Genomic DNA, 15359 nt, shown 5'->3' with positions numbered 1-15359 from the left:
CAAAACAATTTCTTGGTTTTTAATTTATATGTCACTTTTTACAGTAGGACACAAAACCAGAATAGATGCCAACAGTTAGGTTTCTTGATTAATCATTTACTTGAATGCATAGATTAGACCATCAATTACAAGTTCACTATCCTTTGTACAGTAGGACAAAACACACTTGCTCCTGCCAGCTAATACATGATAACAACACAAAAGAACCAAAAAGAAAGTGAATCTCCCATATAGTTGAAACGACTTTACACCAAATTGGAGAAGATCAAGAGTCCTAAGATGCCGCAATATGCATCAACCTAATGCAAAATACAGTCCCTCGTCAATACTGCATCAATCCCCTTGGCAGCTTGGAAATGAAACCATATGCTATACATTCTTCCTTCATTCTGCAGGTCTCGAATGTTGATGCCATGTATAACATGCTATGTACATCTCTATTTGACAACCGAGAACTTGAGGAGAAATGTTTATTAACCACACAAGGTGCTAGAGATGATCAATAAGTACAAGAACAGAAAGTTTATCGTATGCCATCCTTAGGCAACTTTATGCAAAACCTAATACAATCGTCTCCATTACAGAAGGCTTGAGCTACAAGCTGAGATGATCAAAAAAAAAAATGCTTGGATGTAGATCACATCACATTAACATATTCTCCATAGTCCATATTCACTATGCAGAAAGACAATCAATACCCAGTAGATCTATGCAATAGAATTTTGGGTCACTCAGACAAAACATAAGGAAAATAACCCAAAATCCACAAGTCAAACCCTGAGAACACAAGTCAATAATAAAAGGCAAAAAAAAAAAAAAACCCAAAACCTAATCAATACAAGTAAGCTCAAAGTCAGTCTCTTGCAGACTAGCCTCCTTTAAATTGTCTTTTGTACTTGTACAACTCAACCACACTGTACAAACCATCAGAACACTCCCTAAACAAATAAAAAAAACTCAATAATCTGGTCTAATTACCTCAATTACTAATAAACTTCTCTTCTCTTCTCTTCTCTAAGGACTGGAACACAAAGGCTCTTGTCTGGATTCTCTTAGATACCTAAGAAGAGTTTCAGCCTGCAAAATTAACATTCAACAAATACGTTGGTTGTTAAAATGAAGCAAACAATCGCATGGTTAGATTTGATGCAAAACTAAACGTTCTCAGTTCTGATCATCCAAGTGCAATTACTTAAATCAATCAAAGCAATTCAATCAACTAAAAACAGCATTGTGATTAGAAAGAATCAATCAATTACATTATCTTCATCCAAACACAAGTAAATCAAACATCAACTAGAATTACCTTATGTTTAGCCTTAGCACTCCCAGTCTGAGAAAGAGCCACAAGAGGAGGGATCCCACCTTCCCTAACAAGCAACCCTCGATTCCTAATGCTATCAGCACACAACTGCAACAGTGTCGACACCGCGAACTCCTTCCCCTTGGTAGACCCATCCTCAATCGCCTCCACCAGTGCCGCAATCCCACCTTCCTCAACGATAGCTTCCCTTCCTTCCTCAATTCCTACCAAGCTACTGAGGACAACCATCGCCTTCTCTTCCATTCCGGTCCCTTGCTCGCCTACCATCCCCACCAAAGGCCTAACTGCACCCGCACTAACCGCCCTTTCTTTGTTCTGCCTGGCCGAACACAGCTTATAAAGGGTTGTTAGTGCATCTTTCTTGCCTCTGTTGGATCCGTTAATAAGAAGGGATACCAGAGGTGGTATCGCCCCGCATGCTCCAATTGAAGCCTTGTTTTCTTCGATCAAAGCTAAGCTCAGAAGTGCACAGGCCGCGTTTTGCTTGGAGGTTTCGGTTCCCGTCTTGAGAACATACACTAATGATTTTATAGCTCCAGCATTTATAATTCGGTCTTTGTTCACTTCGAAAAGAGACAAATTTAGCAACGCGGTCACTGCGTGCTCTTGAGTCCATGGATCGGTGTTCCGAAGGAGCGAAGTGAGAGCAGGGATCGCACCGGATTCTCCGATTAACTCACGGTTATCCACGCGGTTCTTCGCTAGCAGTCTGAGCTTAGCCGCAGCCGATCGCTTCACGGCAATGGACGGTGATTGGAGGCCATCGATGCAGATCTTGACCGTCGGTTGAAGATCCTCCGGTGAAATACTCTCGATAATTTCCGTCGAGAAGTTCTCTCTCTGCAGAAAGCCTTGGCACGGCTCCAGTTCACACATAGCTCCATTGCCGCTCTCATTTACCAAGGCGTTTTCGGGCGAGGGCAAGGTAGCCAACCGCTGCAACTCACCGGAGATGTCGCTGCTACAAGCCGAGAAATCGCTGAAGGCTTGAGAAATGTCTAAAAAGCCCTCGGTTTCTGAGTCGGACTTAACAGATTTGGCGTTGCTCTTGGAAGCCAGTTGGCCGAGACGCATGTCGATGGCGGATTCGGTGAGGTTTTCGGAGATACATCCGGACCTTTGGGGGACGGAGCTAGTAAAGGAGCAGCTGCTGTCGTCGTTTTGGTAGAAATTGGAGCGTATCGTACGCATGGAACGACCAGTTGTGTGTCGGTCGTTTTTAGCCGTCGAAGCCGAACCTTGAATGCAAATGTTTCGACCTAACGGAGACCTGCTTGAACTGGAATCTCCAACAGAAACCATTTCTCTTTTTCAGAGACAATAAAATGAGAGTAGAAGAAACAACAGCAAGAGTTAATACAAATTCGAACAGTGGTTTGTTGGTTAAGAGAAATTCATTTCAAAGTTAGCTAAGAGGGTTGGAGCCTGGACGGTCGATCTATGTATTTATTGGGCAGAGGGTGAAAGGAACTGCTGTGGATTTGGTTTCTTTGCCTATCTATCTGCTCCCGCTTGGTTTGTGTAAAAGTTAAATAAAGTAAAACGGTCGTCCCAAATAAAGTAACACGTGCTCCTTTCCTGTGGGCCCAAAACTTTCTTAAAAGCATAAACATTAGTTTAAGTCTAGTTTTAGTCCCTATTGCTCTTGAAATTTTATATAGCAAAGGGATTAAACCATAATTAAAGCAAAATAAAAGGAAAGGTCGCTGGGTGGTGAGATCTGGTCAGCTCAGGTGTGACGGTGGTCACAGCCGTGAGGCATGAGCCATGCCCACGTGTTTTGAATCAAACTCCAATGCCCATTTTTTCTCAACGCTGGCCGCCTGCCAATTTATTAGTTGAACCCAAATATGCCAAAATGGGCCTTGGTAAAAAACCATTTTAATTGCTAACTCATGCGGCGGCAGCCGGCAGGTACAGCTCTGAGTTTGCCCTTTCTTTCTTTCTTTTTTTTTTACTCCTAAGAAAATTATGTCAAATGCCTTTTTTAAGCATTAATCAACTTATCATCCATTAACAACAAATTTTGACTTATTCATCTAATAAATTCAACCTTATCCAAATTTTGCTTTACTTAAAAGTCATAAACAGACCTTCAAATTTCACTCAAGACTGAACACTACTCTTGAACTTTTCATTTTCCTATTGTAAATACAATGTAAATTTATTTAATTATGTTTAAGTCCTTGAAATTGTAATATATATCATATAAATCAAGCCTATTCTCTCTATAGAAACAAAAAGTTTAGGATGAGGTGCATATATTGATATTAGAGCTGCCAAAGCTTGAAAAAAGCGCACTTTATATATTATATAATAGACTCATTTCATTTGTTTAAAACATATATCATATCTTAATGCATACTCTTTCAATATCATATATTATATATTGGTAGATATTGTACTAGCTAGTACTATTTATATTTATATTATGTGCAATTTTGTGCAGCCAATTATACGACATGCTGAGTTGTTTAGCACCCTAACCACTCTTATTAGCATATTTTATGTATAATATACATATGTATTGTACGTAGGATTGTTAGGGAAAGAATTTAATTTTTGAATCTCGAATTTTAAAAGGATTAAACTGTAAAATAAATATAGAGGATACTTAATTTCAAAAATAAATATATTGAGAAATTAATTAATCAGCCGTTTACAAGCTTATGGAGAGTATAATAGCAATAGTAGTAGTAGTAATAAAGAAGCAAAGTTGATGATATTGGTTGAACTAAAACTTATGTGAAGGTGTGATGCCTGATTACGCGTATTTGACTAAAAAAGTTGAATGGAGCAGTTCTTCTAGGGAAAGCAAGATGAGCGCAGCTTCAGCATCTCTTTGGAGCATCCATATCATCAGCAATGGAGACTTGAATGCGGGGCTACAATATTTTAACATCAAATATCAGTCGAAAAATACAATATTTTAAAAGATGGACAATAACTAATGCAACCAGCAAGTCATTACGAAATACATAACGAGAGGTTATGAGTCAAAGTCAATTAGCTATTTTGGGTTTAGGGTTAAAAGGGATTAGGATAAGAGTATATAATCATTAATCATAGAGAGTTAAAAAGGAAGAGACTGTCAAAATAAATTAACAGATAAAATCTGCAGGCTAGTAGATGATTGAGCCCACGGATAATTTTATCTGAAAAACAAACTTCAAATAGATATAGTCGGTTTTGGAAACTAAACCCACCTGCTATTGCTTAATGGTAGGTATATCATTGCAAAACAGCTTGTTTATTGATTGGTGTGGGAGGAAACTTCTTTAGAAAAAAGGGGGGTGGGGGGGATGGGTGGTAAGCAAATTGCATGGCAGGACAGGACGACTAATAAATGACATATTAATTGATATATCCTGACTTCTCACTGATTCTGATGGATTTTGCATTTGAATTTGAAAATAGCAATTGTCCAACTCAACCCCGACAAGGACAAAATTATGAGAATAAATAAGGGGATGGTACTAATAATAAATTATATGAGGGGTAGTAGACCATGACCTTTGAGAAAGGGCCACATCTAAACTATGGACATCCATCCAGACTTTGATTTGCTAATGGCCCAATGTGCGGTGAAAAGAACATTTTCACACTCTCGTCTATTATCATTTAATAAGATAAATACCAGCTAATAAAAAATAATAATTTCGTTTTAATATATATTTATTTGGGTATTCTTCTGAAATCTTAATCCTTATTGAACTGGCAGTGAGGGACCAACAATTCTGGAGGATGCCGACCAGGCCATCTGGTCTACATCAAGCTGAAGGTGGTCTAAAGGGTTTTTCATTAAATTGGGCTGGTAGCTTCCCCAAAATGTTTTTATTTTTCTTCATTGTATCTGCCAACCTTGTGAGATTTAATATCAACTGGGTTCTACAAAATAATCTGTCTGCCACCGGTCAGGGAGGACCATGCCTATTCCAAGAATCATTAATGTTTCTAAACCCACATTTATCCCTGAAAGGAATCTTTGACCAATTACAACAATAACAAAAATAAGCTAAGATATATCATATCAAGTAGAGGCAATTTCAGGACTCAGGAGATTATCAATGCTGCAAAGCCTCAAGGAATGCATCTTTCAAGAACGGATTCGAAGCGGCGACCTGTGGAACTGTGATGTCGAAATCTTTGCCAAACCTGATGGACACAACAACACAACCATCATTAGATGAAACAAAGCTTTAAAGGCTTCAACTTATAGTGCAGCCATTAGATTCAGAAGAAAATTGAAAGTGCATCGTCAACCATGTTAGCTACTTACGGATCATACACGAGGCCACCAGCTTCTTTAACGATTAAAACACCAGCTGCGACATCCCTGATCATAGAGGCACACTGTGTCAATCGTGTAGTGAATATTGTAACTCCGTAAAATGTCGAAATGATCAAAAGCATACCATGGACCACCGTATCCAAGTTCATAAAACAGGTCAAGCCTTCCGCATGCAATTCCACAAAGATTCAATGCACATGAACCGCTCATCCGGACTGATCTCACCTGTTAATCAGAGGAAGTGATTATGGATTTCAACACATGGTAACAAAAAAATAAAAAATAAAAAAAAGAATCTGGGCACAGCTTTGGTATTACCTTGAAAAGTAAGTTATTGATTCTATTTGTAGTAGCATCCACAGTTGGTGTGTCTCGTTTTGTTCCAGCCTGCTCAATTGAACAAAATTGGATCAAACTTTTACATGCTTGCCAAGAAGGACAACTTTATTGTGTCAGTTAGCCTAACACTATTCAATAACAATCTCCTAGTAATAATGAGATAATACTTTAAAATGGGATTGGAATTTTGAGGCAGAAATTTCATGTTCAGTTTCAACCAACAAATAAAAAGGACTAAGCTCGGAATTTCGACACAGAAGAATGTTCACACCTCTGTTGCAAGCAGAGACTTCACAAGTTCTGTTTGAGATGACACTGCAAATTTTCAGGAAACAAGGCCTCAGCTTTTAGACATTCACTTGAAAATTGAAATGAAATTTGAGACCCATACATCAAGATCACCGGATTCACCTCTAATAGGAGATCCATTGAGAAAAGCACCTTTCCCAAGTATACCGGTAAAGAGCTGCATATCATGAAGCCAGAAATGTTTATTTAGCACTTAACAGAAGATACAAGACTTTGCTTGGCACGAAGGAAGGTAAATTTGTTCATAAAATGGTTAAGATTCATAACCACATTCCTACTTTGTAGCTTAACCATTAGATTAACAAATTTTCCGTCCTCACTTCTTTCCATCCTTCGTTCCAAACAGAGCCTTATTCCAGCAAACTTCAATGACGTGAAGAGAAAAATCTAACCTCATCCATTATTGGATTGTAAACAACACCAACTGTAGGAACCTTTCCAAGGGTAAGACTAATGGAGACACAGACAAAGGGAAACCTGCAGGGTTGCAACAATAGAAACATGAAAATGACTTTATAAATGAAACAAGACACGATTCAAGGAAAAGCTATTACCCGTGGACAAAATTAGTTGTTCCATCAAGAGGATCAACTATCCAGGTAGGCTCATCGGTAAGCTCTGATGTACCGTAAGCCGCGGTAGTTTCTTCCCCGATAAACTACAACAAATATCAACTATGGAAAATCAGAAAAGATGATTACTGAGAAAAACCAGATTATCTCTTAAGCTCAAATTTACTTTTAATCTTGATAGATAAATGGTAAGAGAATTGTGAAAAAGTGCAAACCTTGTGAGAAGGGTAATGCTGCTTAAGATGGTTAAACACAAGATCCTCACATGCCTTATCGGTCTCAGTGACCAAATCGACCTGAATTTAGGTAAAAAGAGACAACTTTTAAGTAGTCATTTCCAATTCTAAATAGGAAAGTAGCGGTGTCTACTTTTGGCAAGACCTAAAAGATTTGATTAGTTAACAGAGGAACCAATTTGAAATGTACTTAAAAACAACCTATAGGAAGATTAGTTTAATAAAACTCTGGTACCAACCAATGAATGGTTGAGCCTCAGTAATCCTTAAGCATTAATCATTATAATGCATTTTTCATCGAACATGGATTTCATGGCAACTAACCAGAAATAGAGGAACATAAAATGAAAATGAAAATAAAAATATGGTTTAATCAAAGATTTGAGATGGAAATATATAACGACCTGGCCTTTATGCTCCACATGCTTGGTCTGATAAAACCCTTTACGGATTATCTACAAAATCATTAAAGACCAAGAAAAAGGTAAGAAATTTAGATTGAACAGATCAATGAAGTAAAATAGCAATACAAGAAAATAAGAAAGTAAAAAAGAAAAAGAAATGGAATTTTGAATGAACCTCGCCGGCTTTCTTTGCTGCGTCGACTGCAGTGGCCAAGAACTCTTCAACAGAAACTGCAATTCAAATAATTTTCCCAAAAAAAGGAAAAGCAAGTAACTAAAACAAGAAACCAAAATCCGACAGAAAAAGTGAACCAGGGAAACCAAAGGAAATCAAAAGCATAATAATGCTTAATAATGGGGGTCCTACCATTGTCAGCCATGCTTAATCGTTTGGCACGAGAACGTGTTAGGAAAATTGATGGATGATTTTATTGAGAGCTTTTCATGTAGCAAGCGACAAGCAAAAAGAGACCGTGAGTTTTAAGTTTATATAACACAAAAATTTTACTGGAGAAACAAAATGGCCTTGGATTCTCTTCTCTAAAATTTTATCTCCTTCCGCTTTAGGACTTTAAGTTTATTGTGCCATCCATGTTTTAAATCACACACAGCAATTTGCATTTTGCAGGTGAGATTCAACAATGATGTTCGGTGGTGAGGTTTTTTTTTTTTTTCCATTATTATATATGATTTTAGGCCAAACTAATTCACATATTAATTATGGCATATATTAATTCAGTAACAGTTAGGGATATTATTACTCAGGAAAATGGATCCTATTATAATTGTTTGTTAGGACTAAAAAGATTAATTCAGATTAGATATGATAGATAGTGCTCTTATATTAGACGGGATGGGTGGTTAAGAAAAAGCAGACGAGGGATTCTTCTCACTTTGCTTTGAAGAATATACCTAAAATGTGCATTTAGTGTTAACACCAGCGAAAGCAAGTGGAGAGGCAACTTCGAATAATGGAGGTTATTCTAGTCCAGACCAGTCATGTCCTTGTCATAAGAATATCCATGGAATATGCCAATGTGCTGCCAAAAGCTCCTCGCTTGAATTCGATGATGATTCCAAAAGTTTCACATCTCGTGATCACATGACTTTGTGAATGTACGAGGCCCAAATTCATTTAAATATTAATCTGCTCCACCCACCTCCAGAAATACCAGTAGTAAATAGCTTATAGCACAGGCTAATCAACCGGAAATGGTCCTCCCTGCGAAGCTTCCCACAACCTCTTTCTTCTCTCAGCCTGCCTTATTCTCCCAACCCAAGAAACCAGCCCAGCCCATTCGTCTTTTTGCATCCGCAAACAAAACGCTTATGTAGTTATCCATGCAAACCAGTGCTAATTACAGATAATGATAAACTAAGATTAACAATAAGAACCTCTTTTACATATATAATATATAATATAATATTGCACATGCGTCCTACTAAAAATCACTATGTGAATCACAGTCAACTTGTTTTAATAGCATTAAAACCAAAAATAGAAAGAATACAGTACACTAGAGATCACTATGCCCTGGCCAGTCTTAAAGCTAAAGGGCAGCTATTTCTTTCACAACTTGAGCCTTATCCGCCTCAAACTGTTCATCAGCTGCAAGTCATCCAATAAGAAACGATAAATAAAGTGGCAACCATAAAACTTTCAAGCAAAAAGGTTTTGTTACCATTTTGTACCTTTATCAGTCTTGAAATCAGCAAACAAACGCAAAAGCTTGCTTTTATTTGCAACCAGTATGCTAACGATATCTGGAGGCTTATTTTGATTCGCAGCAAACAACTGTAGAAACATACCCACACATATAAATAACCAAGGGAAATAGTGAGCCATTTAATATTTCAAACTACTATCTAAGATCAAGTGGAAAAGAAATTTAACACCACACCTTGAAAACATGGAAAGCTTCTAATTGGATGCTCTTGCTTGATTCCTGCGGAAAAGGAATTCACTGTTTAGTGTTTGAATTTTGTTCGATTTAATAACATCAAACTTAAAGACTAGTTTATTATTATTATTATTTTTTTTTTTTATATTTATTCCGTATAATAACATCAGACTTAAAGACATTACAACTGCGTTTTAATACTTGAAGTCTTGAACAAGGAAAATCTCAGTGGTTGCAGCTACTGTGCTGATAATAGCAATAAGCCAGTATAACACTTAAATTTTACAACCAAAAACTAAATAAAGAACAATATTGGCAAACTTACGCCTATCATTGTGACAATAGTCAATGACAACTTAACCTTCATGTCAAATGTGTACAACAGCCAAGTTGAATATACTATATTGTTAGAATAAAATAAACCAAGAAAATAACATCTGGATAATCAAACATGAAATCAAGAAATCCGGGTAAGTATCATACCCTTAGAAGATTCATAAGAATCCTTAAATTATCCCTTGAGCTCACGTATCTAGTCATGACAGCTGAATTTGAGCGGTCCAACAAAATATCCCCCAACAACTGTAACATAAGACGAGAACAGAGTAAACAATAAGCAAGATATAAAGGTCTCCTAAGCAACAAATTATAAAACAGGAATTAACACTGCCACATCAGATTTCGAAATCTTTAGAGATACACTGGCCATCATACTACTATGATTTTGACAATGTAACGAAGGAACTTCAATTGAATTGAGTTGTGATCAAATCTTAAGCAGCACTTCTAGTAATCCTTCTCTTAACAAACTATTGATGTTTCAGATTCTAGAAGGATAACACATTTTTTGTACTCCTCATACTTCTCAAAAACTCCTTTTTTTTCTTTTGCTAAGTCAGAATATCATTAATAAATCAACCTAAGAACATATGGTTTAAAACAGTACAAAATAGATAAAACGAACTGAACATAAACCTTGGCATCCTACAGAATACAGAAACATCCTAACGCCATGCAATTAAATCTTGAGCTCTGTAGACCCCATTCGCCAGTTTATCTGTCAGGTCATTGGCATCTCTTGAGACCTTAGACCATCTATATAACCTCTTTAATCATCTCAAGGAAACAATCAATTTCAGAGAATAAAGCATGTTTAAAAGCACATTTGTTTTGATTAAAAAAAAAAACCACTAGAACGCTCACTGTTTTTTTCTGAAGTGTCATACCTTAATAGCTTGTCTTCTCGTAATGTAGTTGGTAGATTCCAGCAACTTTGAGTTATATTCTGCAAAAAACTGAAACCAAAAACAAGGTGTTTATTGAACTGTAATCAATGAAAACTTTCAACATAAAAAGGGGCATGAAGAAGAAATTCAGGGACTATTGATATAGCTATTGTAGCGTCACTACAATCTTCAATAATGTGATAAAAATATCTAATCATATATGACAGAGCAAATACAATTATTCTAATTGGAAAAAATTATGGGCTGACAGTATCGGAGAGAGAAAAAATGATACTGATAGTTTTGAGGAAAACTAATTATTCAAGTACCATGACAAGTATTCAACATAAAAACTTCAGAACTTATAGGATGACAAGAATGAAGGAGTAACACTCACCCATTCATAGTTCTTGGAAAGAAATTCAGCTACAGTGGATTTATGCCTTGTCAGAAGCTCCTGTAAGAAAATGAGATATTACATGAGAATAGCAGTAGCCACATAACTCAAAACCCTCAATGAAAGAAGCAGAGAATGACTCAACATAAAGCAACCTACATTTTAGGGGAACATGGTAAAATTGAAAAGCAAAACAAGTCCCTACTTTAAAAGTTACAGCAAACTAGTTGTTCTGAAACTAGATTCCAAGGACGAATGCAGATTGGAAGTGAAGCAGTCAGACTGACAAAAAAAAAGGTGATCATCTTAACATAGTTTAATCAGCAGTACTCAACCTTAAAAGTTGCAGCAGCATCAGCAGCAATGTCAAAATTTGGAAGTTGTATATAGTCATAAAACTTCTTCATGTGCTCTGATTCTAAAACATACCTGTAGATCAAATGAAACATCACACATACAGACAATAATAAATCAAATGAAAAGTTTTGTTATAAAAAGGAAATAATTCACAGGTAAATAATAGGCCAGATTGCCTCTGAAGTGCAACACCAAAAGGAATGGCTTGGGTTGTCCAATTATATCAACTAAAAGGATGAGAACCAAATCCAAATTATGAAAAAATGAATTAACTTTGTTGGCTATGCTCACCTTGCAACAGTCTGATGCCGTATGCATTCTCTCAACATTGCACCATAATGTAAAGCCATGTCTGTGTTCTCATAACTGAATAACAACATCTAAGAATCAGATGATGGTGAAAATAGTAATCATAACTTCTGCAAACCAATGTTGAGTGCCACTTACCCTGCTATTAAAATATCCATTAGATCTAAGTTCGCCTCCAAGTAATCAGAAGCAATCAACCGTGAATGCACTTGCTGCCTTTGCAAATTTGCAACAACTTGAGTTGCATCTTTCCTCGCCTTTAAAGGAAGAGATACTTTGTCAATTTATCATAGAAGTAACAATTAGGATAAACTAACAGTTAATTGGTGTTACCTCTAAATTCAATTTAGGAAGACAAGTGATCAAAAGCCGCAGTGTGTTCTCTCTAAAGAACTCCTGAGTTAGTTGTGCACAAGCTTCAGAAACTGGCTCAGATTCACTATTTCCATAAAGAATAGACTTCAATTCCCTTATGTTTTTACATAATTCTGCCATCTGAATAAAAAATAAGATCAAACGTAAGGATTAGACGCTGAAGCTATGCTACTTTCAGTTAATCAAACAACTGCTCAAGCTCTAAATATCCACACCAAACATCAACCACATAAAAGAAATTAACAAACATTTGATTCCGCAGTAACTAAAATCCCTAGCTCCCGTCAATTGAATTCTCATCGGGGCCAAAACTCGAAAAAATTTAGATTCCAAATATAACCGGAGGGCGGGGGAACTCCAGATCAACAAAGAAAAAAAAATCGCAATAATTAATGTGCTAAAAAAATAAAGGTGTTCGATGAAGAGAACCTTCTCTTCGCGCTTGGATTCACGACTATCGGGGGAGCGATCAGCATAGATGAGGAGATCACGCGTTTGCCGGACGATGTCAACGGGAGTTCGCGGCTTTGATTTGAAGAGGCCTTTCATGTTGGTAGGCGAGGACTTGTCGCAGACGTTGGTGGCAGTGGCGGTGTGAAGTAGCGCAACCGGTTGCGGAAGCCTCCGCGCAACGGCTCTGCTCGTCGCACCGCCTGGTTTCAATATACAAATTCCTATTCTTTCGGGAAATAAAATAAAATCCAGTCTCAGGTTCTCACTTCTCCGTTATTGTGTTGGACTGTTTTTTACAATGATGAGAGATGAATACGGGTGGGGTTTGGCTTTTGTTCCCAAGATATTCCGGTTTATTTTCATTACTTGCTATTTAGACATGAATCACTCACTCTAACAGTTGGTTGGTTACTAATTGCCGTTCTTTTTACTCATGGGTTGAGCTCAGCTGAGCTGAGTGTTTAGTTCCCTTCGATTGCGGACCCACATAGGATTATACAACATCACAGATTCAGTAGAACCAATCTTATATCAACACGTACACAAAACCCAAGTTAAATAATGGTGGGGTCTATTTGGATGTGGATTTTCTGACTGACAGGTTTATTCAGTTTCTATTAAAAAAATCACAGAAACAGTTGACCTCGTATTTTTCTAAGAAAATTAGTATTTTGATATTTTTACCACTATAAATCATTACGAGGTAAATGGATAATGCTACTAATTTTTTAAGATAATACCAATAATTATATTATATTCAAAAACTTGTGAACTACACAGATTTGCTATATATTATATTATAGATCTTCGGATTACACTATGTTGTAATCTCTCTAACATATACTTTTATTTATATTTCGATTTTATTTATAATTTTTTTAAAAATAATCTACATTAGAATCATCCGTCTAGAATTTGTGGGGAAATCAATTTAATTTGAAAACAATTATAGATGTTCAAATTTAACATATATAATCATTATAAATAGTGAATCTTTTTATTTCAACGAGGTTGAATACTTTGAATAATTGTTTTAATTCTTATGAGAGTTTAGATTTAGAAGAATTCATTAATTCGAATGACTATTAAAATCACTTTTAATTTTAAAATTGCATTTTAAAAAAGGGTAAACTACAAAGATAGTCATTTTTATTTGTCTCAGATTACATTTTAATCACTTATGTTTAAATATTACATTTTAGCCACTTATATTATCGTTTTGTTACAAAGTGGTCACTCTACCGTTAAGCTTCATTACCTCCCTAATAATGGTCCTACGTGACAGTACAAATGGGTTTTAAGTGCCAATTTAGATGTCCTACGTGGCAATCTAAATTAAATTTATTTAATTAAATATCTATTTTCATCCCAACAACTAGACATCCAAGTTGGCATTTAAAACACATTTGGATTGCCACACAAGACTGTCGTTAGGAAGGTAACGGAGTTTAATGGTAGAGTGACCACTTCGTAACAAAACGTTAGCGTAAGTGGCTAAAACATAACATTTTAAACATAAATGACTAAAATATAATTTGAGTAAAATAAAAGTAACTATTTTTATAGTAAACCCTTTAAAAAATAATATTGCCGTTGTCGGAGGTAAGTGTGCTCGGTTATTTTCCAATTTCTTCGTAGTCACGGTCACATGGAATGCAATGAACCAAAAAAAAAGGAAAAAAAATGCAAAACCTAGCTTATTTTCCACCTTCTTCGTATTCACATGCAAAGCAAAGAAGGAAAACCCCAGTTACCACCTTCACAATTCACATGCATTCATCCCCCATTCAGTACCCACTCATTCAATGCTTAAAAAGATGGTGAAATAATTAGTAAAACACAAACTATTGCTGGGTTCATCAAACGAAACTTGTATTATACCATTAGCACCGGCAAAGAAACTCCCTTCTCTCTTCAAATACATGAATTATTGAAGATGGCTTTTTTTTTTCCTTTTATTCGAGTCAATTTCTTGAATAATAATAATACATTAGATTATTTCACACTTTTCGATTGAAGTGAAAGTAAAAAATTTATATAAAAGAAGTTATTCCTTGAAATATAGGCGGAGGTCTTATATATAATCATCTTTGAACTCTTTATTATTTTAAGTACTGCTGCATTATAGTAATATAAATATATTCAAAACTTTATTTTAGTATAAATTTAATACTTATACGTTTTACTTTAAAATTTTCGAGTAAATTACGTAATCAAAGTCTAAATATGTATATAGAAGCTACCTTACATGGAATTAATTGAAGCCGAAATTCAAACCCTTTGTGCTTAGCGCTAAATCAACCGACTCTCTATTGCGGACTACAACCATGATTTGAGTTATCCGTTTTAAAAATAGAGATTTGAATGAAAATATAAATTTAAAAAATAAGTTTTTATAAAAAAATGTTTGTTTTGTAAACGAGTGAGTTTTGGATTGGTTTTTTTTCCCAAGTCTAATTCAAATTAATTTAAACTTTTTTAATGTTATTGTTTTATTGTCATTTTATTATTATATTATTATTATTTTATTGTTATTGTTTAGATATTTTATAACTCTTATTTTATTGTTAATTAAATATAAAAATATTTTTTTATTTATTAAAAAATATTTATTTTAATATTTTTAATGTACTTGATGTATTATATTTTTAAAATTTGTTTTTATTTAAAAAATATATAAAGTAAATATGGGCAAGCTGGGTTGGGCTCGAGTTTAGTATTTTTAAACTGAGTTGGGTTTGGATAAAATTTTAAATATTTTTCGGGTTGAGCTGATCCTAGACCTAGAAAATTGACCTAAAATTTTACATCGGCTAGACCTGAATCTGAATCGACCATGATCAAATCTATTTTACATTAATCTAAC

General features: G+C 35.5%; 3 protein-coding genes across 4 annotated transcripts; all 3 read right to left on the bottom strand.

Annotated features, from left to right (window-relative positions):
- Nucleotides 1–64: 64 nt before the first annotated feature.
- LOC107905687 (U-box domain-containing protein 4) lies at nt 65–2831 on the bottom strand. Its single transcript, XM_016832391.2, has 2 exons — nt 1307–2831; nt 65–1077 (listed from the first exon to the last, which is right to left on the bottom strand). The coding sequence occupies exons 1-2, from the start codon at nt 2624–2626 to the stop codon at nt 1015–1017; spliced, it is 1383 nt and encodes a 460-aa protein (XP_016687880.1). The 5' UTR covers nt 2627–2831; the 3' UTR covers nt 65–1014.
- A 1111-nt stretch (nt 2832–3942) lies between these two features.
- LOC107905686 (inositol-phosphate phosphatase) lies at nt 3943–8284 on the bottom strand. 2 transcript variants are annotated; one of them, XM_016832390.2, is made up of 13 exons: nt 7843–8284; nt 7651–7706; nt 7476–7526; nt 7051–7131; nt 6818–6921; nt 6656–6740; nt 6366–6420; nt 6226–6269; nt 5934–6002; nt 5740–5840; nt 5604–5660; nt 5446–5479; nt 3943–4209 (listed from the first exon to the last, which is right to left on the bottom strand). In XM_016832390.2, the coding sequence occupies exons 1-13, from the start codon at nt 7853–7855 to the stop codon at nt 4156–4158; spliced, it is 804 nt and encodes a 267-aa protein (XP_016687879.1). In that variant the 5' UTR covers nt 7856–8284; the 3' UTR covers nt 3943–4155. The 2 variants fall into 2 exon arrangements, with proteins under 2 accessions (XP_016687879.1, XP_016687878.1); XM_016832389.2 differs by lacking the exon at nt 3943–4209 and having other exon boundaries at nt 5144–5479.
- A 572-nt stretch (nt 8285–8856) lies between these two features.
- On the bottom strand, nt 8857–12923 carry LOC107905685 (putative MO25-like protein At5g47540). The gene is made up of 11 exons (XM_016832388.2): nt 12470–12923; nt 11999–12160; nt 11804–11922; nt 11648–11722; nt 11335–11428; nt 11000–11059; nt 10603–10671; nt 9860–9958; nt 9377–9421; nt 9168–9270; nt 8857–9084 (listed from the first exon to the last, which is right to left on the bottom strand). Exons 1-11 carry the CDS (start codon nt 12587–12589, stop codon nt 9026–9028), a joined length of 1005 nt encoding a protein of 334 aa, XP_016687877.1. The 5' UTR covers nt 12590–12923; the 3' UTR covers nt 8857–9025.
- Between the last annotated feature and the right edge of the window lie 2436 nt (nt 12924–15359).

This window comes from Gossypium hirsutum, chromosome A05 (assembly GCF_007990345.1).
Source record: "Gossypium hirsutum isolate 1008001.06 chromosome A05, Gossypium_hirsutum_v2.1, whole genome shotgun sequence".
Taxonomy (NCBI): Eukaryota; Viridiplantae; Streptophyta; class Magnoliopsida; order Malvales; family Malvaceae; genus Gossypium; species Gossypium hirsutum.
This window is presented reverse-complemented; position numbering and strand designations above follow the sequence as displayed.

What these genes read in the sequence shown, in the direction of transcription:
- LOC107905687 (XM_016832391.2), bottom strand. Translation starts at nt 2,626, where the DNA reads ATGGTTTCTGTTGGAGATTCCAGTTCAAGCAGGTCTCCGTTAGGTCGA. An exon ending in GTGCTAAGGCTAAACATAAG is followed by an intron (nt 1,078 to 1,306) that starts GTAATTCTAGTT and finishes TTAATTTTGCAG; the next exon opens with GCTGAAACTCTTCTTAGGTA.
- LOC107905686 (XM_016832389.2), bottom strand. An exon ending in CTTGGATACGGTGGTCCATG is followed by an intron (nt 5,661 to 5,739) that starts GTATGCTTTTGA and finishes CTCTATGATCAG; the next exon opens with GGATGTCGCAGCTGGTGTTT. An exon ending in GGTGGCCTCGTGTATGATCC is followed by an intron (nt 5,480 to 5,603) that starts GTAAGTAGCTAA and finishes TGTGTCCATCAG; the next exon opens with GTTTGGCAAAGATTTCGACA.
- LOC107905685 (XM_016832388.2), bottom strand. Translation starts at nt 12,589, where the DNA reads ATGAAAGGCCTCTTCAAATCAAAGCCGCGAACTCCCGTTGACATCGTC. An exon ending in AATCCAAGCGCGAAGAGAAG is followed by an intron (nt 12,161 to 12,469) that starts GTTCTCTTCATC and finishes TTTTTTATTCAG; the next exon opens with ATGGCAGAATTATGTAAAAA. An exon ending in ATGCTGCTGCAACTTTTAAG is followed by an intron (nt 11,060 to 11,334) that starts GTTGAGTACTGC and finishes ATTTTCTTACAG; the next exon opens with GAGCTTCTGACAAGGCATAA.